Consider the following 23,060-nt stretch of genomic DNA (forward strand, 5'->3'; position numbering starts at 1 on the left):
AAGTCCTGTGTGGTGGAAGGGGAGGGGGGAGGGAAAGGGTGTGGAAATGCAAGAGTGGTGGTGTGTACTTCTGTGAAGGTTGCCGAATGTCTTGATGAAAATATTCCTATTAGGCAATACAATTTTCTAGGGTGTGTATTTAAGAAAGAGCATACTAGAGCTGTCTTGTAAAATTTGTGTAGGATTCAGCATCTGTGAAATTGCTTACCATAAAGAGTGACATTCTTTAAGTTATGGGTTTATTTTATTTAAAAGGCACAAACAATGCAAGACTCTTTAAAAGTCACGATATATAACAATTTTACATTTAAAACTGGACAGAATGTTATAGACACTTTGGAGGACAGGAACAAGATTCAGAAGGACCTCAAACTGGAAAAGAGGTCTGAAATTAATTGAATGAAATCCAGTAAGGGTAAGCACAAAGTGCTGCATATGGGATAGACCAATCAAATGCATAAAACAGACCAGGGAACAGATAGCTTCCTGCGGGACCTAAACCTGTTCAGCCTTCACAAGAGAAGGCTGAGGGGGGACCTGGTGACTGTCCATAAACTCACTGGGGGGGGACCAGAAGGGTTTGGGGGAGACACTGTTTCCCTTAGCGCCCCCTGGCATGACAAGAAATAATGGACACAAATTATTGGAGAGTAGGTTTAGATTAGACATCCGCAAGAACTACTTCACAGTTAGGGTGGCTGGGAGCTGGAACCAACTTCCAAGGGTAGTGGTGCTGGCTCCTACCCTGGGGATCTTTAAGAAGAGGCTTGATGCCTACCTGGCTGGACTCATTTGAGTCCAGTTTTTCTCCCGCCCAGGCTGGGGGTCGGACTTGAAGATCTACAAGGTCCCTTCCGACCCTACTTCTATGATTATGATAGCTGCAGTACCACAGAAAAGGAACTGCGGGGTTGTACTTGGGCAGGCCAAGAGTAAACTTGGTGGTATCAATAGAAGTCCTGCCTACAAGTCAAACTACTAATTCTTCTGGTCTATTCAGCAATGGTGAGGCCTCACCCTGAGTACTGTGTCCAATTTTGAACTTGGATGATTTAGTTTGGAGAATAACAGTCTTCAAATACCTGAGGGTTATAAAGAGGATGGCAAAAGACCATTAGGGGACAAAACAAGTAGCGGTCTTAAATAGCAGGAAGGGAAATCTATTAGGAAGACCTTTTTAATTATGAGGGTGGTTTAGCACTGGAACAGATTTAGATGGGTCATGGAATCTTTTAATTTCTTATTTTTAAGAGCAGATTAGACAAACACTTGTGCAGCCTGGTTTAGACAGGGATGATCCTGCTTTGAGCAGGGAGTTCATGATCTCCTGAAGGCCCTTCCAGCCCTATTTTTCTATGATGAGATTACAGAAAGGCCTCAAAAAGCTTAAGTTATTTGCTGCTAAGCTGCAGTACAAGCATTTTATTTATATTTTAGGTAATTACACATAGGTAGAGTAAAAGTGTCACAAAGAATTACCCCATATGGGAGAAAAAAATTGCACATAGCATTTTATTTCTGCTTTACAAAAAAAGGCAAAAGATACAACAAGAAAACTTCTCTTCTACTAGGTTTTATAAATAAATATGCTTCAAAAATTAAATGAAATATACTCACCACTGTGCTATTTGCTTCAACATAGCTAAGTTCAGGAACTGAATTTTTAGCATATATTGAAATGGTCACTTCGCCTCCAGTCTGATGCCAGTCATGCCTACAAGGAACTATTTTTTTCCCCTAAAAACAGATATTTTGAAAAAATATCCATTATATATTTTTTTAAAGAATACAGTTCCAAAAACTACTACAAAATACTATAACCAGTACACGGCTCAATTCTGCTTGAAAATGCACAATGAAGACATCTTACTGATGTTGAGAAGCAGACCAAAGTTTTATTCAGGTTCTTATCTTCTTTCATGGTTACTGAAAATAATCTAGAATGGAGAACAGCCGTGTTTATGAACTAGACCAAGCTGAAAATGGGGCATTGTAGTGCTACTTTCACAAGAGAAAGTCCAAACATAAATGGGTAGAGGAACTATAACAGTTAGCAGTGGTAAAAGGGCACCTGAAACAGGCCAATGGTACCTCAGGAAGTCTTCATAATAATATGAAAGAGAGGTCAGACACTGCACTACAAGTGCCCTCTTGTAGGAAAAGTACAGAGAACACAGAAGGAAAAGCAGATGTTAAAAAACAGGAGTGCCCAGGATGGAAGGGAAAGATTAAATCAACCCACTGGTCTGAGATGAAAAGCAGCAGAAGCTGCTACTGAACAGAGAATGGCTCCCTGAACCTGGCACTTCATTAACTTGTTTGGAGGAGTAACTGAAAATAGACTCTCAAAAAAAGTTACCAAGGCATAACTGAATGTAAAAAAAGACAGCAGTATGGAAAGTGAACCTGGTTTGCATCTGGGCCCTAACATTTTGAATAGAGCAGTGGCGCTCAACCCCTGTGGTCCAGATTTGACCTGTGGAGCTCCACAACAGTCCAGAAGTTTGGCAGCAGGGGAGCAGTGACAGCGTTAATTGCCACTCCTGTGCTGCCAGACCTGTGGGGAGCCCCATGGGTCACATAATGTAGCCCTGCATGAAGACGTAGAGTAGTGCATGGCTAGATCGGGCCAGACTGACTAACCCCAAGCACCTACCCTACACAGACGAACCCCACGCCACTCACCTGGCCCATAGGGCCAGAAGGATGGGCTCCACTGGAACAGAGAAAGCCTGCCACACACACCCACTGGCTAAAAGTATGCATTTAGTTGCTGAAATGGCAGAGATTTATTTTTTGATAATATCATTTCTTTTCAAGAATGATTTAGCTCTCTTTATTCTTTCTGCTAAGGAGAAAACCTGAGAAATGGAGTTACAAACAAGCTGAAGAACTAGCACCGGTTCCTTGTTTTAGGGGAGTAGGAGATTTGGTGGGAAGGGGGGACAGTGAGAAGAAGTGACCTCAACTACAATTTCTGTCTGGTAATCTTTTTCTTTAAATGTTTTTACTACAATGTTTACTGGCTGGAATTTATTAGGCAAATCAGGAACTGATATGTCAACAATGGAAATGAGACACGTCTGAAGACAGGATGTGATCAGCTAAAATTTTTAAACTGGAAGTGCTTGTTTTCTTGCTCTGCATCAGTAAAACACTCACCTTTAGGTTAACTCTTTAGAAAGCCTCTAAATAGGAACTGAATGAAAATACAAGCACCTATTAGCTTTTTTAAATTTTGCTCCCTGCTCTGCTATAGAACAGACCTATAAGTGAATCAATAATCCATCCAAATAATCCACTAAATTTCAGTGCAAGAAAGTGGATATACTTGAATGGAAACTGGACTGGATAAGAAAATTATCTGCCAGCCCAACACCTAGAACTCTTACTCTTTCATACAACTCACCAACTAAGAAAGAGACTTGGAAGTAAGAGCATTTAGTTTTATGCACTTAGATGCATTACATTCCTAATTTCAAAATTCCACAGACCTCATCTAATGAAAAGGATTACAAAACCTGCTTTTCAAGATTGTCTCTTTTTTTGAAGCACATTTATATAAACACTTATGCCTCAAACTTTTCATTCTATCATCTAAAAACATATACTGTATTTACTAATACAATTCCACCCCCCAGTCAGCTGGTAGGGAAGGGGGGAAGCCCCTAATTTTATATTTGCATATGAAGAAACCTCATTAAATACACTGTCTATCTTTAAACTGCTGCCAAAACCAGCATGTGCTCAGTCATGGTGAACAACTATGAGGTTGATTTAAATGCAGCCAACACTGAGCACTACTATAAAACATGGCCCATATTGGGCAGACATGCCAAAGGGAATAAATTAGTGCAGTTCATCTGAATAAAATACATAGTGCCAACTGCAGTCATGGTGAGCCACTACACTTAATACATTTCAACTTCCTGTTCACTCCCACAGCTGAGCTGCACCCTTTCCCCATTTCCAGTTACTCCTGTTTCTTCACCAGTCTTTAATTTCTGGGAAACATCAAATGGGGCCCCAAGTATTTCACCCAAAATTCCTCGTGCCCTCTCTCGGCACATGATTAGTGTGGCCTTGCCCTCCATGAGGTGGAGCTGGACCAGGTTGCTCTGCACTTCACTTGCACATACATTTTTGGAGGATCCCAGGACTCATGACAAGCAAGTCTGGTTTCAGTCATGAGTCAGGGGGCTAATAAGCACATGGAGTGAGTGAGAGAGTCAGAGAGCAGCAGCAAAACAGGAGTATACACACACTGAGCAGTGTTGAGCTGTGGAGTCACCATGACTTGAAACACTGTTGACTCTACTGGGGCCCAGTTCAGTGAGGTATATGGTAAATCATGAGCTTTTTGGTTTTAGACCAATATCATTCCTAGTTAGTGCTATATAGAAGTAGCTACAAAAGTTCTGCTTAGGAGCGTGTTTATGGAGTACCTGTGCTAAAACTTGCAGCAATTTCAAAATCAGCTCATCCAGAAGTGATGATGCCTTTTGATAAGTCTATGGGTACCTGTAGTAAATTGCCTATATGTGAATTATTACAGGTATGTTTATTTCAAGGTCAGATTTGCCCCTTACTTCCATGTGGGCAGGGTGAGTAGGGTCTGACAGTAAAGAGGGGAAGAAGGGGCTGTTGGGGGAAGAAGCTGGGGAGGACAGAGTGTAAGAGGGCTACTTGACCCTCAGATTTATTTTCCCTGCTGTAGCAGTGGGAGGGGGACAAATTAAGACAAAGCTCCAATAATTAGATTCTATACCTGGAAAATTATAACAAATTTATAAATCTTCCAGATATAGAATCTAATTACTGGGGGAACATCATATATTCACAAATCAACTTACTTTAAAGTAAATATGGCCATCCCCACCCTCCATTTGCAAGGGCCTTTTTTGTGCGTGTATGCAAGGAAAAAAAAGTGCACCAGTTTATTCAAAGATTACTTCAGGCTCCATTTTGGTATTAACAGAGTGCTCATAAAACTCCTAAAAGCATCAATTGAGATTCCATTATTTTGTAAGTATGGAAATGTGTTTTTGCTCAGCTAAAAGTCTCAAATTTAGTCAAAACAGAAGTTTTTTTTTTTAAATACCCAGATAGTTCAAGACAGACAACTTCCTGGGGCAAAGCTAGTGCTACTTACAGTATCTTTTTTAGTCCATACATGTGTTCCTGTTGTGCATCCTTCTTGAGCCAAAAATGTATTAAAATCAGAAGTTTTTCGCTTACAGCAGCTCCAGTACTTCATCCTGTAAGTTTAAAGAGGAAAAAAACAAACAAACCAAGTATTTATAATCTTACTACTATGAACAATTTTTAAAACAAAGTGTTTCTTTTGGATACCTCATTAAATTTGAAAAGCTAATTTAGTACCTGCTACAGAATTAAAATTGGAAAGAGCAGCTGCCTATGATTAAGGAAACACTTTATTAATCACATAATACTTACCCTTCATGAAATATAGGTACACCAGAATGGTATATACATAGTTCTTCTGTGCTCTGTGGTCCTTCAAATCTCTGATGAAATATAATATTTAAAAAAAAAGATTACCCTTTCAAATAGTAAGCTTTAACAAGCATTTAATTAGCAAAGCAGACAAAGTTCATTTAATATACTTGGTATACTGGCTATGTAATCAACTATTTCTGAAGTAAACCAAGAATTGTCATTTTATAAGAGGCAGAAGAAGCTCAACTAAAGATTTTCATACAAAGTTCACCTGAAATTCACTGCTTAAAAGCCATTCTTCAAATAGTCTACCAAAATGATCTGGAGGCCATCAATATTACTGCACATAATGGTTGATTTGGGCCCTCTAACAAAGCAATCTAGAGTTCTTGAAATTTGTATTTAAATAACTACAGGTGAATGAATAACTACAAACAATTTGAAAGCTGCAAGTTTTAAATGGTCACACATACATAGATCAATGCCTCAGATGCATGATAGCAAAAAATCTACTGGTAATTTTGGGGGTTCTTAACTCACCTAACGGCTACAATAATCTAGTGAAATGTGCTGCTACCTTTGCTTTCACCAGAGCATCAGAAGCAAAGAACAAAAGCTGTTGACACTCAAGTGTACTATTTATTTCTATTCAACCATTCCCCTTTGTTCAATACAAGGCTATTAGAGAAAGAGCAAGCCAGTTTGGTTGATAATCAATGAAGAAAAAAGTTTTGCAATTACAATCCTAACATGTATTTGATTACTTGCTTAGTGGCTCTTTCAGTAAGAAAGACTGGTGCATGTTTCATAGATTCAACAGATCTTCATTAGTGGCCAAAAGTAATGCAAAGGGCTTATAAATAGTCTGAGAAATAGTTGGAGGCCCTCCCATTCTTCATACTTTAGACCAACAGTTGAAATTATTAAAGCTGTTCAAACCATGAGTCCCAAAATGTATTTATGAACAGCTTCTATGGTGCTCCTGATCACATTAAGAAGCACATCCTGCCCACCTGTTCCTGCTGTGCAGGTCGCAAACCTGGAAATGAGATGGCAAAGCCATGCTGAAGTCACCTGCTGCTGCTGCTATTGAGATCTGTTTCTGGTGTGCTTGAGAGTAGCAGGGTGGTTTCACTCCTTATTCCAGGTTGGGACATAAGTGGGAGCAGGGCATGCTTCTTAATGGCACTCTCAGGAACCCTGCATAAACAGTAGAGACATGCCCTAAAATTGTTAATTTTGGACCCAGCAGTGGCCCTTGATTTTGAGTTTACTGTACTGACAAAGCAGAGCATCTTACATTTTCTAGCCTTAAAACCATGTTGCAAGGTGCCTATTTATTTATGAACTTTGTGCCATCTTGGAATTACTTGGGAGGTTTTTTTTTAAAACGAACTTCAAAATCCTGAACAGTTCATTTATTCAGAATTCAGTTCATGTACTTAGAATAAAAAAACTAACCTTTGAGCAGCCTCCGTTTTTACACGCAGTCCCAATCTTGATTTCATCACTGTCCTCTTCTGTGAAAATGTGATATAAATAAAAACAGAGTTATTGTAAATATCTCAGGTGCTGAGTTCTCTTGAATTCACGTAAAAATAAAGGCTAGTATCTGACAGACCCTTCAGGGAACCAGGAAGTGAAAAAAACAGCTCCTATTTTTGGTGTGCTACACAGAAATCCATAAAAATGCATACAAAACTGCTTTCTCCATGTGCTGTAAACAGGAGAGAAGATCAGGAAGTGACTTTCAGTAAAAGGACAGTGTGTGCTAGGAGGTGGTGTCAGAACCTCAAACCAATCTGAAACACATCTCTTTCTTGGTATCAGTTTTAAGTTTTAAAAAAAAAGAAAAAAAAAGAACCCCCCCCCAAGTCACACCATCTGTTTGCAGAGACATACTGGCACAAAATGTGTCATTTTACGGCATCATATATGGTGTGTGAGTTAGAAGTTGAAGTTGACCTGTGGAGGTAGTGTAAATGTTCTTTTATTATTTATGACATGACATGGTCTTCCAAGAAAAACCTTTTTAATATATTGGCTCAAAGGTAACCTTGCAGGAATCTTTTATTGCTTGCACCTCAAAACACAAAAATAAACACTACTCCCAAAGTCTATCTGGCTACCTGGGACAGCACAACAGACTCTTACCTATACTGGCTGGGAAGACTCAAAAGCGGGAAGAGGGTGGCATGCAGATTTGTAGCAGGCCTTCCTGAATTTGCCAAATTCTCCAAATTTCCCTCCACCCAATATCCTATATTTATAGGTGGCTGGTTCTAACAATCTAATAAACCATCTCTGATTGGTTTCATTTAAATTTGTTTCACCAAACTTTTGGAACTGGACTGTTTCTTGTGGATGCACAAGGTATCAATTAGTTGGGATTTATGTTACTGTGAAAAATATACTTCTGGAGAAGTGATTTCTTATGTTTTTCCTTTACCATTATGGAATATTGCTTGTTACCATCCTGCTTTTCTCCTCTCCATAACCAAAGATTGCTAGTTTATTTATGTTTACAACTTATCTAGAAACTTAACACAAATAACTATTACAACAAAACAGTATCTAGCACATCTAGGTACATCCATTACTAACATTTTGAGGTAAAGCTATGATATAGTATGTTTTGATTATTTAATATACTCTTCCCTTTTTAATGTCTTCTTTCATATCTTGCACTCACTTTAACTGAATTTCATTACTGGTTTAACTGGACATACTGATTACAGACTGACTGCTTACCAAGCTGGCTGTCACATGGGTAAAAGTTATTCCTGTGGTCACTCAGAAACAGGCTTTGGGGTCCTCTGCTTTGCCACACTTCTTGCAGGCTGGTCTAGGCCCCTTGAAATTAGCCAAAACTTACAATACATTCATGTTTCATGTTTAAGTTCAGAATCTGGAGTATGGGATTCCGCATTTAGTTTTGTAACCTTTGAGCTAGAGACAATCCATCACTTAAGTAAACGTATTCAGGCATACCACTGAGCTTTGTTAGGGTGTTTTACCTTTTTTTTCTTCGTCATTCTCTGATGACAGTTTCAGTTTATCTAGCGCCTGTTTCAGGGAAGCTGATACTTTCAGCTGCAAGTTTGTCATTGGTTCATCTGGGCTGGAAAAAAAATTAAATGCATTCATAATGTCTTGGTTAAAAATAAATGATGGAAGATCGATAAAATTACATTAAGCCTTGAACAGTGTAGAAGAGTATTCTTCTCAGATTTCAGTTTACAACATATCAGTTTAAATATGAGAATTTAATACAGGCATACCTCGGAGATATTGCGGGTTCAGTTCCAGACCACCGCAATAAAGCGAATATCGCAATAAAGCGAGTCATACGAATTTTTTGGTTTCCCAGTGCGTATAAAAGTTATGTTTACACTATACTGTAGTCTATTAAGTGTGCAATAGCATTATGTCTAAAAAACAATGTGCATACCTTAATTAAAAAATACTTTATTGCTAAAAAATGCTAACCATCATCTGAGCCTTCAGCAAGTCATAATCTTTTTGCTGGTGGAGGGTCTTACCTCGATGTTGATGGCTGCTGACTGATCAGGGTGGTGGTTGCTGAAGGTTGGGGTGGCTGTGGCAATTTCTTAAAATAAGACAACAATGAAGTTTGCCGTATCGATTGACTCTTCCTTTCACGAAAGATTTCTCTGTAGCATGCGATGCTGTTTGATAGCATTTTACTGACAGTAGAACTTCTTTCAAAATTGGAGTCAATCCTCTCAAACCCTGCCGCTGCTTCATCAACTAAGTTTATGTAATATTCTAAATCCTTGCTCGACGCAGGGTTGCCACAAACCTTCAATTTGTAAAAAACGCAGTATCTGCGAAGCGCAATAAAGTGAAGCGCAATAAAACGAGGTATGCCTGTATAGGGATTCTCAACTGGGATGTCAGAACACAGGTGTCACCGTGGCAATAGCCAGGTACAACTGCCCTATGGGCAGAGTTGCAGCATGTGCATATTCCTTCTGCATTAGGGTTCACCAATTAGCCTAAAATAAGCAGGAAAGCTGGTTTGGGCTGCAACTTTCCCTGGCCCAGCATCCCCACTCCTCATTTTCAGAAACAAAAGTGCATGGGACAGTTCCACCTGTGCAGGGTGCTAGGGGCTGCAGCATGAACAACCTCTCCTGCCCACTTTATGCCAGTCAGAGAATGGTAATGCAGGAAAACCAAATGTGCTACATACAGCCCTCTCCCTGGTTTGACTGTGTAGCATCTCGCAGAGAAACACTGACGTAGGGATGCGAAAGTTTAAAAATTTAAATGACAAGTATATCTATACTGGTAATACATTACCAGTTAACATTTAGTGCAGGGTGCGGTCCGGAGGGGAAGGGAAGTGGTTTTGCCTCAGGAACAAGAAGGCAGCAGGACAGGCAGCAGACAGTAAGGGAGGCAAGGAGGTAGGAGAGAGGAGGACAGGAGAGGTAGGGATGTGGGGGCACGGGACTAGAACCATGGCCTATAAGTTAAAGAGGAAAACAGAGGAAGGCCTAATGACTCTGCTTGAAGTAATTAATTAATATTTTAATCAATTAATGCTCTAACCAAGTAATGTTTAGGTAATTAATTGCTGATGCTGTATCATTTAATTAATACTGACTTAATTGATGTTTTAATTAATCAACTCTGTTAAGCAATTAGCTGCTTATTCACAGGTGCCCCCTCCCTCCCAGAGAGGGGGCTGGGAACACCTCTGCACACCTCCACTTTATGTGGGCTGTGTTGTCATGCAGGGCTTGCCAGGGCCTCCTCCCCACCCTGTCAAAGGCCCCAGGGAGTGGCTCCCAGCAGCAGCAGCAGCAATATCTACACTGCTTGGCTATCAGTTGAATGGATAATTTTTTTAAACAATATTTTTAAACAATATTTACATCCTTACGCCGAGGTAAGTTGAACACTACAGTGGTTCTCAATCAGGGATGCTGCCACATTCAAAACAAGTTTCAGAGTCGGGGCACCCCTCCACAGAAGTGGAGAACAACTGATATAATGGGACCACAAGCAATTGCACAATCATATATAATCCACATGTATGGTAGATAAAAACCAACCCACAGGTATATTAGATAAAAAGTAGGGATGAAATTGCTTTGAGGAATACTAGGCTTTCAAACCTGGGTATCAATGGGAAAGCCATGTGAAGTCCATTATGAGTTATGCAGTTCATGTCTTCCATTTATGCTATATGCCAACCATCATCTCATTAGAAATCAAAAGAAACACCACCTACAGGCAGGTTATTGCTTAAGTGATTACAATGCTGGTTTTTCCTTTAAAAGACAGTGCAGCCACCCCTGTCAGTCATGGCAATGGATCGTCTGATGTGACATGCAGTTCCTCTAGAAAAGTATAACTTCCTAATGCAGACCTTAACATTGCTGTGGGTTGTGTCAGGGGCCACTGAAGAACCCAAGAGTACAGTAGTTAACTACATTCCTGTTGAGGGTACATTGAATGGGAAAGGTAACAGCAGTACTCAGAGCTACGGGGGCTCAAGGGTTTGCCAGGCTGAATTTTATAAACGGGACAAAACCCATACAACCCTAAATGATAAAGGGACCTCTCCTCGTACCATTTATCATTGCAGCAATTATCTCATATAATATAAATCAGCACTTCATCCTCATCATTCATGATGCCTTCAACCCAGAGGTGCACAATCTCCTTGAAAGCGTCTTCTCTTGCCTAACATGAACTGAGAAATAGGAGGAAGTCCAGGAGACAACAATCACTTTCAAAAGTCTCCTCATCCCTCTTCCTGCAATTTTCCCTCTTCTCTTCTCCCCCTACATCAGGGGTCAGCAACATTTTTGGGCAGAGTGCCAAAAGCACCTGTAACCTTGACTTATAAGATGCTAGTGTGCCAGGGGTGGATGGTAAGGGAGTTGTGAGGGGCCCAATCCTTGCTGTGGCAGTACAACTTCAGCCCCTTCCCAGCTTTCTCCCCCAAGATGCACGCGCCAAACAAAATTCCTTTGCGTGTCATGCTCTGGCACCTGTGCCAGGGCTTGCCTACTGCTGCTCTACATCTCATCTCTGGGTAAAATTAGCATCTGCAAATACAAATTAAATTACCACCTCTGTGTAACCACTCACAGACCTAACTCTAGTTCAATGGTCTGCAGTATAAGGCCTGCAGGCTGGATCTGGCCCATACAGCCACTGGATCCAGCCTGTGGAATGGGGGTTTCAGTGTCAGGGGGCTTCGCCTGCAGCACTCCAGCTGTGCAAGAGAAGAGGCAGCAACAACAGCTGGGCTCCAGCACGAGCCCGGGGCCACGCTGTTCGGGGAGGAATTCTGCAGCGGAAGGGTTGTGGCACCGGTGACGAGCGATGGGGTATGATGTTACGCACTTCCAGCAGGAAGTTGATGAAAGAAGAAGAAAAAAAAAAAATCTATGCAGCATTGCTCAGGCTGCAGCTGGAGTACTGAGTCCAGTTTTGAGCACCGCACTTAAGGAGGGATGTTGATGGCCTGGAGAGGGTTCAGGGGAGGGCTACTCGTATTGTTACAGGCATACACAAAAAACTCTATGTGGACTGACTGGGAGACCTGAACCTCTTCAGCATCCGCAAGAGGAGGCTGAGAGGTGATCTCATGGAGAGGGTCAGCAAGAAATAGGGGATACGATGTTTACCAGGGCACCCGTCGGGGTAACTAGAAATAATGGCCACAAACTGAGAGAGCATATTCAGACTAGACATCAGGAAAAAATTGTTTACAGTGAGGGTTGCCAAAATATGCAATATGCTTCCAAGGGAGATGGTGCTTTCCCCTACCTTGGAGGTATTTAAAAGGAGACTGGACAAACACCTGGCTGGCATCATCTGACCCCAGCACCCTTTCCTGCCCAGGGCAGGGGGTTGGACTCGATGATCTAATAGGTCCCTTCTGACCCTAACATCTATGAAACTATGAAATAAATTACTTGTCTTCACTTTTATGGTCAGTCTAACAACATCCTCACTCTATCCACCAACTTCTCTCATCCACTATTCAAATGTTAACCCTCCACCCCCACAATAGTTCCACAATACGAGCTCCACTGCCACCTGTTAAACTGTTAAGCAAGCTACTCTGCGCTTTCTCCATATGATGCCCCTCACTGAACTGAAGCTTTGTGTAAACCTCTGCAAAAATATTTCATTAGTTTCCTTGAATCTCTCCTTCACCTATGAAAAACTTTTGCCAAAATTAGGCGAAGACCACTGCTTAAGTTGCAAATGCAAAACATTTTCTAATTATTTTCTTTTACCTATCTGTACGTAGCTGATGTCTCTTGCTCATAGCTGAATGGTAAACTATTCTCTGTTAGTTACCTTTATACATACTGAATGTCCTAGTTATTTTAAAAACTCTCCAAACTGGCTTCCATACCTTACAGTTCACTGAACCTGCTTTTAGTAAAGTCTCCTAGTCAACATGCTCTCTGGGGCACTGTTCTGTGATTGGATAGTGTCTAGCACAGGGTGCCCTGGTCCTTGACTAGGGCTCCTAGAAGCCCTAAAAAACCAAAAGTAATGAAATAAAGAGCATGAAACGATTGCCTCGTCTAAAGGCAATGTATATAATATCAGAAAAGAACAGGAGAAAACCAAGTGTGAAAATGCCATACATGATCTCATGAGGATTTTGGAATCTATGATTCACAGGAGAAGGAGCCAAAAGTTTAAGGGCAATTTAGATTAGGGTCTTATCACTTTTGCAAGACCCAAGTAACTTTTACAAAAATTGATAGCAGCAATAAATCCAGCAAAAGTTGTAATACCCTGTCTTCAAATGAAAACAAACCTGGTACAAATGCTTTTTTCATATACTGTACCTTGGCCGCTTAATTGTTTCCACTGGCTTTGGTGCCCGAATTATGTGCTCCTGAAATTTAGGTTTCAGTTCAGCTAATTCCTTTCGTTCAGAGGTAGTTTTGACTTCAGGTTTAACAGGCTCAGGGGGTTTCTCACTATTATGGAAACCCTTTGTACAGCCCTGTCATTGAAAGAAAAAAAAACCCCGAACATGTTTTAATATGGAAATAAATACAACTTGTCATGCACAGTCCAAAAATAAGCTATGAATCAATGCATTTTGACCCTCATGCTCTACCTTATTTCAGTTTCTAGAATAGTGTGTGTTGTGCCTCTTCTGTTTTAGGCCAAGGACTAGAAGGGGATCCTTATCACCATCCTTCATTATATTATGGTATTTTCTTACCTACTACACATCCCCAGTAAAACACACCTTGTTTTTTGAAAGGCAGAATGTAGAAAAACAAGATTTTTCCAGTCAGGGCCAACTGTGTGACAAAAAGTCCTTCTGGAAAGAGTGCCCAGGAAGTGTGGCATACCAGGAGATGGCCTGGGTAAAGCAGCAACAATTTTCTGGTGTGGCAGGAGAGCAACAAAGCCAGACCTCTGATTGTTGCAAGGGCAGCTGTAAAACTTACTTCTTTACTGTCTATTAAGTTATTCACTTTTATTCTAGTGAAGAAAAATAAAATCAGGACCCCCACTTAAGACGCTTGATTTGGGGCTCGGAGGGCAGAAAGTGTGCATGATACGCAAGAAAATATGGTAATTCAAGTCATATTTTGACAGCATTAAGCAAAAACTTTTGAAGCCTGGAAATTGCAACTTCACATCTGAATAGTCCACAAGACAAGCCTGCCCTTGGAAGATCTGATTACAAAAATGGTATTTTTTGTGCAGCGGGGTTAGTGTTTTTCCATTTAAAACTTGCTCAGGTGGTACTATGGTTGTCTTCACATCTACTTCTGATAGGTAAAACCATGATACCTTACACACCTGCAATGATTATTTTAAAAGTCAGATGCCAATACATACCACAATACTCAAGAAATCAGAAAAATCTGTTGTTCTTCTTTTACAGCATGACCAGCCCTGTAAAATTTTGAATAAAAATAATGAAATAGACATGAACATCTCATTCAGTAGAAGCAGAAGGGTAATGATAATCCTTGGAAGCATGCCCTTAAATTCAAAATATTCTCCCTTCGTTTAGCGATTGTTAATATTCTCTATTTCTATTTTCTCTATGTTATAGGACTTCTATAGCCATCATTGCTAGCACACACATGCTGCCCTCACCATGAAGCAATGTCAAAACTTAGCAACAATTTACCAACTGGATGTGCAGACTAAGGAGGACAGTCAAAAAATATCATTATTTTGGTCACCCATTATCTCAGAGGTTGGTCTCATCTGCTACTACAATGGACAACAAGCCCATTTTTCAGAGTGAAGATAGAAATGTCTTCCTGACTACTGATTGTAACTGCTCTGTTTAAATCAAATTGGTTCTCTCTTGTTCAATGTCATCTTTGCTTTGGGCAGTTACCCATCCAAGTTATAAGAACTCACAATCAATGTCTAATGCTATACCAGGCAGTTTAGCTACTGATGAATCAATCAGTTCTTATCACAACATGTAATAAGTCTGAGAATTTACAGAACTTTTAATGTGTTATTAAAGATAAGTTTGACTAACATAATTAAATTACACTAGAAAGGTAAGACAAGGGATACCTGCTTAATTTGTACTACTCCAGAACAGTGTCCATAGATCCTCTAATTCAGTGGGGCCAAGCTTTTTTGGCAGGCATGCCAAAAAATTAGTCCCGAGCCCTTCTTGAGTGCCACTTCAATCCCATTCCCCTACCTGATTGCTGCTCTGCTTTCTGCCCCATCTCCTTCATGATATGCTGTGAGCCAGAAACAGAGGCTGCCTGTACCACTTATGGCTCCCATGCTGTAGACTGGCCAACCATTCTCTAACTGTTCACCCTTTCACATGCATTAAATCTGAATGAGTCGGACATTGTTTGAATTACTTAGAATGGGTATTAGAAGGAAGACAGCCTTAGAGTTGTGTGTAGGCACAAACTCGGGACCCTATTAAGACATCCACTGCACTTAATCACCGGGGCGTGGGCACATACAAATCAGAAGCTAGTGGATGGGGCTTGATTTTCAGCAGCAGCTGTAGGCCCTTAAATTTCTTTTGAATTTTTGGATAAAAGCTATTTCCAGGATTTCTGGCCAAATCCCACAGTTAGGACATGTTATACACTTTTAATTATTAACAGACTTGAAAAAATATTCACATTTCTACAGCAAACCACTAACAAACGCCTGAAATAGCCTTCCATTATCTATCCTTTCACATTTACCTTTAAAGCATCATGAAAGACTGGTACACCTGGATGATATATACATGAATCTGGAAAAGAAGAACACTGTTTGAAGATGCAAATACAAAAAATTGCAACTATTTTACTAATCACCATTGCAGTTAAAGCTTCAAACTCCCCCTAAGCAACATGAGGGACCATGTGGGTCAGAGTCTGCAAGAGCAGGGAACTGGACATCATAGCATATATTCCCTTCGTAAGTGTACTGAACTCCATTCTAAAAGTAGTTAGATTTTATGCCTCCACTATTCCCACGGGAAGGTTAAGAGACTGCTATCTAATAGTTAGAAACCCTCTTCTAATTTCCTGCCCAAGTTTATTCATGGATAAGAATTAGCCATTTGTTATTATGCCAACATTCTCCTTTAGCTTAAACAGCACTTCGTTCCCTGTTTACCATCATGTTTTTATAGAGAGCAACTATTTCCCCTCAGCCTCTGTCTTGATGACTGACAGACAGACAATTGTTTAGGATCAAGAACTGCCAAGGCTTACGAATATAAATAGAATATATCAGACATGAGCTATACAAAATGAAAAACACCCTCTCTCCTTGTCCCCATAAAAGATTTAAGAATAAATAAAATCCATGAAAACAGGATGGTACAGGTGAGAAGCAACAACAAAATCAACCTTAAAAACTAATGGTGATAGACAAGAAAAGAAAAGCAAGTGGTTATGAAATAAAGCACCTGCCTTTAATATTCTGTGCAGTTAATTCCTACTAAGCAAGAAAAAGTAGAAGCAGCATATCCCTCACGGATTTTCCCTTTCTTGTTCGTCTAAAGTCCAAGCCCACATATATTCAAAAAAATCAAAGAAAAATAGGGCTGGAAGAGACCCCAAGAGGTCATCTGATCCCACACCTTGCTAAAGATAGGATCATCTCAGTCTCAACCATCTCATTCAAGTGACTGTCCAACCTGCTCCTCAAAACTACAAAGGATAGAGAGTCTAAGGGGTCTGCGAAAATTTACTATGATCAATCAGAAGTATGTGAACACCCACACTTACAATTCAAAGGGATTCACATCTGCATTAAAAATGTTTTAGGGGTCTGCAACTGAAAGAAGGTTGAAAGCCACTGCTCTAGATAAATCATTTCATTGTTGAATCACCCAGGGTGAGCAAGTTAGTTCTCTCCAGCCTTAATTTCTCTTGCTGCAATTTACAACTTACTACTCATCCTATCCCTGTGACCACAGACAAGTCTGTCATCCTCTTGATAACCACCCTTCATATATTTTGAAGATTTATCAAAATTTCCCTTCAGTCTTCTCTTCACCAAATAGTCTTAATCTGTCAAACTGTTTCTCATAAAGTATGTTTCCCAGACCTCTAATCACTGTTGTTGCTCTGCACTAGACTCTTTAATTAGTCCACATCTTTCCCAAAGTGTGGTGTACAAAACTGGACACAGTACTCCAAGAGAGACCTCACCAATGCCAAAGAATAGGTTAATCACTTCCTTTGATTGTAAACACAACCTTGTTAATAAAATTCAGTATGCTATTGGCTTTTTTGTAGCAAGAATGCACCTGACTCACCTTCAGCTTGTGATCCACTGTAACCCTCAGGTCAGTTATAGCAGTACTGCAGCCTAACCAATTGTTCACTAATCTGTATTTGTACATGTTATTTTTCATCCTAAATGCATACCTTTTGACTTATACTTACTAAATTTCATTTGATAATTTCAGATGATTTCTCCAATTTATCTAGGCCACTCTGAATTCAAATTCTACCTTATTTATTATACGTGGCTAATCTTGCCAGCATGTTTGCAGGACTGACCCCTTAGACCATAAGCTCTTTGGCTACAAATTGATGTCACATTTCTCTAGGGATAAACTCCCAGGAAAAAAATGCTATCATTCAGACATTCATGTCCACTGTCCTAGGAAAAATCTTCAAAAGATTCACAGGTTAAGTATTAACCATTTATCCCAGGACACTACCAAGTATGTCTGAATTGTCATCCCAGGAATACTTAATTGAATCAATAGCAGAAAATGGGGAACTGCATTCAGCCATCCTTTAAACCCCGATTAGAAGGGTGCTGTGCATGCACCAATCCCAGGATTTTTCAATTCCAGGACAGACAGAGGCACACCTTGCCCTCGGACAAATACAACATCTGCTCCTAGCCTTTTGGGCACAGGGCTGTCTTCTAAAGCGTTTGTGAAACATTAGCACAAACATTTGCCCTATAACAATCATACTGTAATACAGGCGCACCATGCATGAAGTCCGAATGAAAACAGAGGTCATGACTCAACTCAAAGAATTTACTCTAAGACACCAACCCTATAATCAGGCCCTTGGGGATTACAGACCCATGAGCCTACACCAAACCTGCCCTTAACTTCACATACTTCATGCTAGTGAATCCTACACTGCAGGGGGAACATGGCAACAGAAGAGGCGTGGGGAGAGCTAAAGCAACAACGTTAAGAGGTGGCTGCCAAAAATAGGGGCTGCTATTTGCCTACAATATGTAAATATATCATAATGAGTATGAAGGTAACACTCAGTCATGATGAAAACAGTATTCTCGTGATCTACATACTAATAATCCTTAAACCAGAAGGTTTAACAATGTTTGTTTTTTCTAGTCCCTCTCACACCTATCTGACTGACAACCCAAAAGCCATTCCATTTTGTCCCATTACTTTTGCACTAAGCCCAAAAAAGCTTGCATTTGATTATAGCATGTTTTCCAGAAAGGCACCCTGTCTTGATCTGAATACCACAGAAGAGGGAGAATACAGAGACCATGAAGAATTCATTACTTCCACTGGTTCCTGCTCCAATGGATAATTCCATTCAGTCTGAAATGGGTACCCGAACTTCTCTGGCTTCAACCTTTAGCCACTGGCCCTTGTCAGGTCTTCAACTTGATAAAAAAGTTCTTTAGAATCCAAAACCTCAGGCACACGTTATAATCAGGTCACTTTTCTATTTCAATAAACTAAAAGAAAGTGAGCTCTTTAAGTCTGAACCAAACAAGAGCATTTGTCTCACCAATGCTATGCACTGAGATAAACTCACGCCCCTATTCTTGTATCTTTGTTTATATGCTGAGGGATTACATTATCCCTTGCTTAGGTACTCAAGTCAAAATGTTGTGGTTGTTAAAGTTAAGAGTTTAGAGAGCACAGCAAATACAAAGGATTCAGTCTTTAATAAGAGGCACATAAAATCCTTTTTCTTTACTGATTGGGGGAAGGGGATATGAGTGTGTGTAAAAAAAACAAACTTAAGATCTATCATACATTGACATTGTTATATGACAGAACGCCTGTATAGCAAGCAGCAATGAGAATTTCTCACATCAGCAATACTGGGAATGATGGATGGTCATAAAGCGCTCCCATTCAAGTGGAAACACTCTAAAGAGGTGTGCCGGAAGATGCTGGGGCTTAAAAGCTAGTTCAACTCCGTTTGTCTGAAATGTGTAGGAAAAAAGGGTAACAAAAGAGAATTATACAGAACTCACAGAAGAAACAGGTTCAGGCTTTTGCAGACAAAGGAAGCTATCTGCAAGTCAGAGAAACAGAAAGGCACAATTTTATAGCAAAGAGATCCTGTTCAACTGTGGGACCAACCTAGATTAAATAAAAATGACTTGAAGCAGAGCGATATTCCATTATTCAGACAGCCATCAGCTACAAGAGAAGGACCCTAAACACTCTACGGCAGTGATTCTCAACTAGGGCGAAAATTTTACACAACATCTGCGCATTACCTTTCAGAGCACGATGGCCCCTGGGTTTAGCTGTAAACCCAATAAGCTCTGGAAATGGGGTGCCTACCCCAAGGATAAACCTCCTGTGAAGGTTTATGAGACAGAGGACCTAATTTCTAGAAGAGCCTTGGATAGACTAGGGCTCAGAATGGTTACTAGATTCTAGAGGTGCACCGATATATTGGTTGCATATCGGATTGGCACTGATAAAAGGAAAATTAACATTACTGGCTATTGGCTTTTCTTGGCTGGTGTAACTAAAAATATTCACTGATAAATATAATATGCCTTCTGGCCAGGGCCCCTGGAAGCCACACTGCACACATGCAAGTGGCCAGGAATGCAGCTGGGCAGTTTGGAGATGAACACCCTGCAGGTAAGTCTGCAGAGGGGCAGGGGCTTGTGGGAGGGCAGACTGAGGCCCTCACAGTGACAGAGGCAGTGGGGCAGGGGCTTGGAGCACTGCCCAGCCAGGGCAGTGAATGAGACTCTCCCACTGCCGGGTGGACAGAGGGTGTGTGGCTAACACAGGGCCCCTGGGGCAAAAAGAGCAGGGCAGAGACCCCCTTGCACACAGCAAGTGTCCCGCATCTGCCCTCGCCCCACTTGGCTCGGCTCCAGTTAAGAGCATCCCTGGGCTTAAAAATGGAAGCAGCGACACTTGAACTAAAGCTCATTTGACAAGCTTTAGCTCAAGCATCCCTGCCACCATATTTAAGTGCCAGGACACTGATCCCCTGGACAAGCCACTGGTGGTTCTGTCCGCTCCCTGCCCCAGGTCCCATTCACTGACCTGGCTAGGTAACGCCCCGAGCCCCACTCCCTCCCTCACCATGAGGGCCTCAATCTGTCCCCCCCTATCTGCCTTCCCCATCATGCTCCTTCCCCTACACAGACTTACCTGCAGGAAGCTGCTCTCCACCCTACCTGACTGCATTCCTGTAAGTCAGTTACTGGATTGGTATTGGCTGATATGGCTGGTTAATAATCAGCTATTGGTATCAGCCAAGAAAATCTCTATCGGTGCACCCCTACTAGAAACCAAAGAGTTCTAGGGAAGCTTAAAGCACATGCTTTGGAGCCAGAGATGGCAGCGTAACATTTCCAACAGAGGAAGCTCAACACACCTAGAACACAGGAGAAGTCAGGAAAGAATTTTTTTTCCTCAGTTTCAAAATCCTTTTCTAATCCTGAGCGCCATCAGCAAAAGGAAGGGATAACACATTCCTGGTGCTTAGTGAGGTTATGTCACCATCTTCTGTCAGCTTCTGTCCATCTGACCCTCTTTCATGTACATACAATCAAAAAAAATAGGGCTGGAAGGGACAGTGAGAGCTTGTCTCTACTCCCAACTCCCTCCTCAAAGCTTAACTCCTGCTTTGAGGAGGGAGTTGGGAGTAGAGACAAACTCTCTTTGTTAAGCCATGTCAAACAAGCGAGCATCTAACCTCCTGTTAGATGGCAAGGGTGGAGGTTCCACACCTTTTCCAGATAATCTATTCCGATGCTTAATCACTGTCATAGTAAGAAAATGTTCTTCCTAATACCCAGCTTGTTTCCCCTGCTGCAATTTAAGATTGTTACTTCTTGCCCTGTCTCTAAAGAGACTAGTCGACCCTCCACTTTACAGCCACGCTTTAAATATCAAAAGACTGTTACTAAACACCCCCTTCTCTCCACTACATCTCAGTTCTTCCAATTATGTCTCATAAATCACATTTCCCAGACTGCTAATAATTTTTGTTGCTCTCTACTGGATTCTTTTAAAATTTATCTCTGTTTCTTGAAGTGTAGTGCCCAAAACTGTGCACAGGTCAAGTCTCACCAGTGCCAGAGTGGAAAAATCACTTCCACTGACTTGCAAGTGACACTCTTAATACAACCTAGTGCACTATTGTGCTTTTTAAATCGTAAACTTGTCATGCTTAAGGGTCACCGTAGAAAGTAAGTCAACAAGAGACTTTTCAAAATAGCCCAGGGCAATACTAGTTACAACAATTTAGATTATACTTTTACAGCTTCTGATGCGTCACAGAACCTAAAGCAACAGCATGCTAAACAGTCCATGCATGTTACATATATAAACACACAATACCGTATCCAGAACACGTGGAAAAAAGTGCTGCAGTTTTCAAAAAATTATTAACTTGATCTTCTGTAGTCCCATTAAAAAGGATTTAGTGATCTGTAACAAGTTTACACATGGCCAATGTGAAACATTATCTGGCAATACTGCTAACAATCTGTATGCAATATATATGTCCATGCAGGGACTTTCATGCTTGTTCAGCTAACAAAGTTTACATCATTTAACATATGTCCCAAAACTCTATATGCAAGCGCTTGAGTAGTAGTGGCCCATTCTATTTCCCAATGCTCAATTAGAGGGCTCTGACACCATGCCAGTGGTCATATCCAGTGTTCACTGCAGTGGTCGATGACTTTTTTTTTTTTTTTGGTTAAACTAAGCAAACACCATCCAAAAGGCTTACCCTACGTCGATGGGTGCTTTGAGATCCTTTCATGCAATGTCAGCACTGTTAGGCATGCAATCATGTTTCACAAAATAAAACCAGAGATTTCAAATGGGAATCCATGGTGTTAAAATACAGTCTAAGCTGTTGTATGCTTTTTGAGTCCTCTGCAACAGAAGAATTGTTCCGTTTCCTCTAATCAAAAAACGTGTGAAAACTAAGTGCTGGTAGTTTCCGAAGGGATACCGTGAATTTAAGGAGGTTGAGAACCACTGATCCAGGTCAGCAGTTCTCCGCCTTTTTTTGTACCAAGACACTAGTCCCAACCCAGCACCCCTCACTCCCAACCTGCTGCTCCTTGGCCCCAGCTCCTCAGTGTGTGTGTGTGGGGGGGGGGGCAAGCAGCCCCTTGCAAGCTGGAAATCTGCCAGCCTGTATGGGAAAATATAGGGTTTCCCTCATTTTTCTCCTTTAAAGGAAAATCCATTTTTAAAAGTTTGTTCATGACCCTTTCATATATTCTTGCAACCCACAAGTTGAGAAACGCGGATCTAGGCCTTCCATTCTACGCCTGTGCTGGGGGCAGCTCCTCCTCCTCCATGGGCTGCTGCTAAGATGCCAATACCTCAGTAAAGCACAGTGGTCCCAAATGTTTTCAGACCCAAGCAGAGCGCCCTTGACTCTGCAGTGCCCCACAAAGTGCCAGCTCTTAGTTTTCACTCTTTTGAGCCTACAGAAATAAATAAGGAGCAGTCTTCCTGCTGTGAAGAACTCAAAGACACTAGACCTCAAATTTCTATTGGACATCGACCTTGCAAATCACCTCGCGCTGCTAACAGGGTGTAGCACCCCTGAGAAGATCCCAGTGCCCCAGTGCTGAGGACAGAGTTGGTGGGGGAAGCAGAGGGTTGGTTGGTGCATCCAAGGATGCTGAAGAACAGATCCATGCTGCAAAACTGAAGGGAAGGGAACAGGAGAGTCTCCTGTAGGGGCCAGGAAATCTCCAATCTCCCCCCTTGGACAGCCCCCGCACCTAGCCGGAGACCACAGCCCACTCCCAATATCCACCAGAAATAGGACCAGGAAAGGGGGGAGGATGAGAAGCAAGCCAGTTGCCCAGGCAACAAGACACCCCCCCCC

The 23,060-nt window shown here is 41.2% G+C and overlaps 2 protein-coding genes and 1 long non-coding RNA gene across 3 annotated transcripts in view; 2 read left to right on the forward strand and 1 right to left on the reverse strand.

The window, feature by feature from the left end:
* LOC109302532 (N-acetylated-alpha-linked acidic dipeptidase 2-like) overlaps positions 1–18,650 on the forward strand; it is a 107,795-nt gene extending 89,145 nt beyond the window's left edge. The window contains exon 20 of the mRNA XM_019524102.1: positions 18,422–18,650. Within this exon, the coding sequence (XP_019379647.1) occupies positions 18,422–18,439 (18 nt within the window). The 3' untranslated portion in view covers positions 18,440–18,650. The remainder of the gene's footprint in view (positions 1–18,421) is intronic.
* CHORDC1 (cysteine and histidine rich domain containing 1) overlaps positions 1–23,060 on the reverse strand; it is a 31,454-nt gene that overhangs the window by 6,999 nt on the left and 1,395 nt on the right. Inside the window, exons 2-9 of the mRNA XM_019524109.1 lie at positions 15,678–15,727; positions 14,332–14,388; positions 13,317–13,477; positions 8,478–8,581; positions 6,922–6,980; positions 5,458–5,528; positions 5,153–5,258; positions 1,618–1,737 (exon numbers count right to left, since the gene is read on the reverse strand). Of these exons, the coding sequence (XP_019379654.1) occupies positions 1,618–1,737; positions 5,153–5,258; positions 5,458–5,528; positions 6,922–6,980; positions 8,478–8,581; positions 13,317–13,477; positions 14,332–14,388; positions 15,678–15,727 (728 nt within the window). The remainder of the gene's footprint in view (positions 1–1,617; positions 1,738–5,152; positions 5,259–5,457; positions 5,529–6,921; positions 6,981–8,477; positions 8,582–13,316; positions 13,478–14,331; positions 14,389–15,677; positions 15,728–23,060) is intronic.
* On the forward strand, positions 6,519–11,869 carry LOC109302535. Its single transcript, XR_002098831.1, has 3 exons — positions 6,519–6,529; positions 9,913–9,917; positions 11,757–11,869. It is a non-coding gene; the product is annotated as an uncharacterized LOC109302535 (long non-coding RNA).

This window comes from Gavialis gangeticus, unplaced genomic scaffold (genome assembly GCF_001723915.1).
Source record: "Gavialis gangeticus isolate Ggan-Ray unplaced genomic scaffold, GavGan_comp1, whole genome shotgun sequence".
Classification (NCBI taxonomy): Eukaryota; Metazoa; Chordata; order Crocodylia; family Gavialidae; genus Gavialis; species Gavialis gangeticus.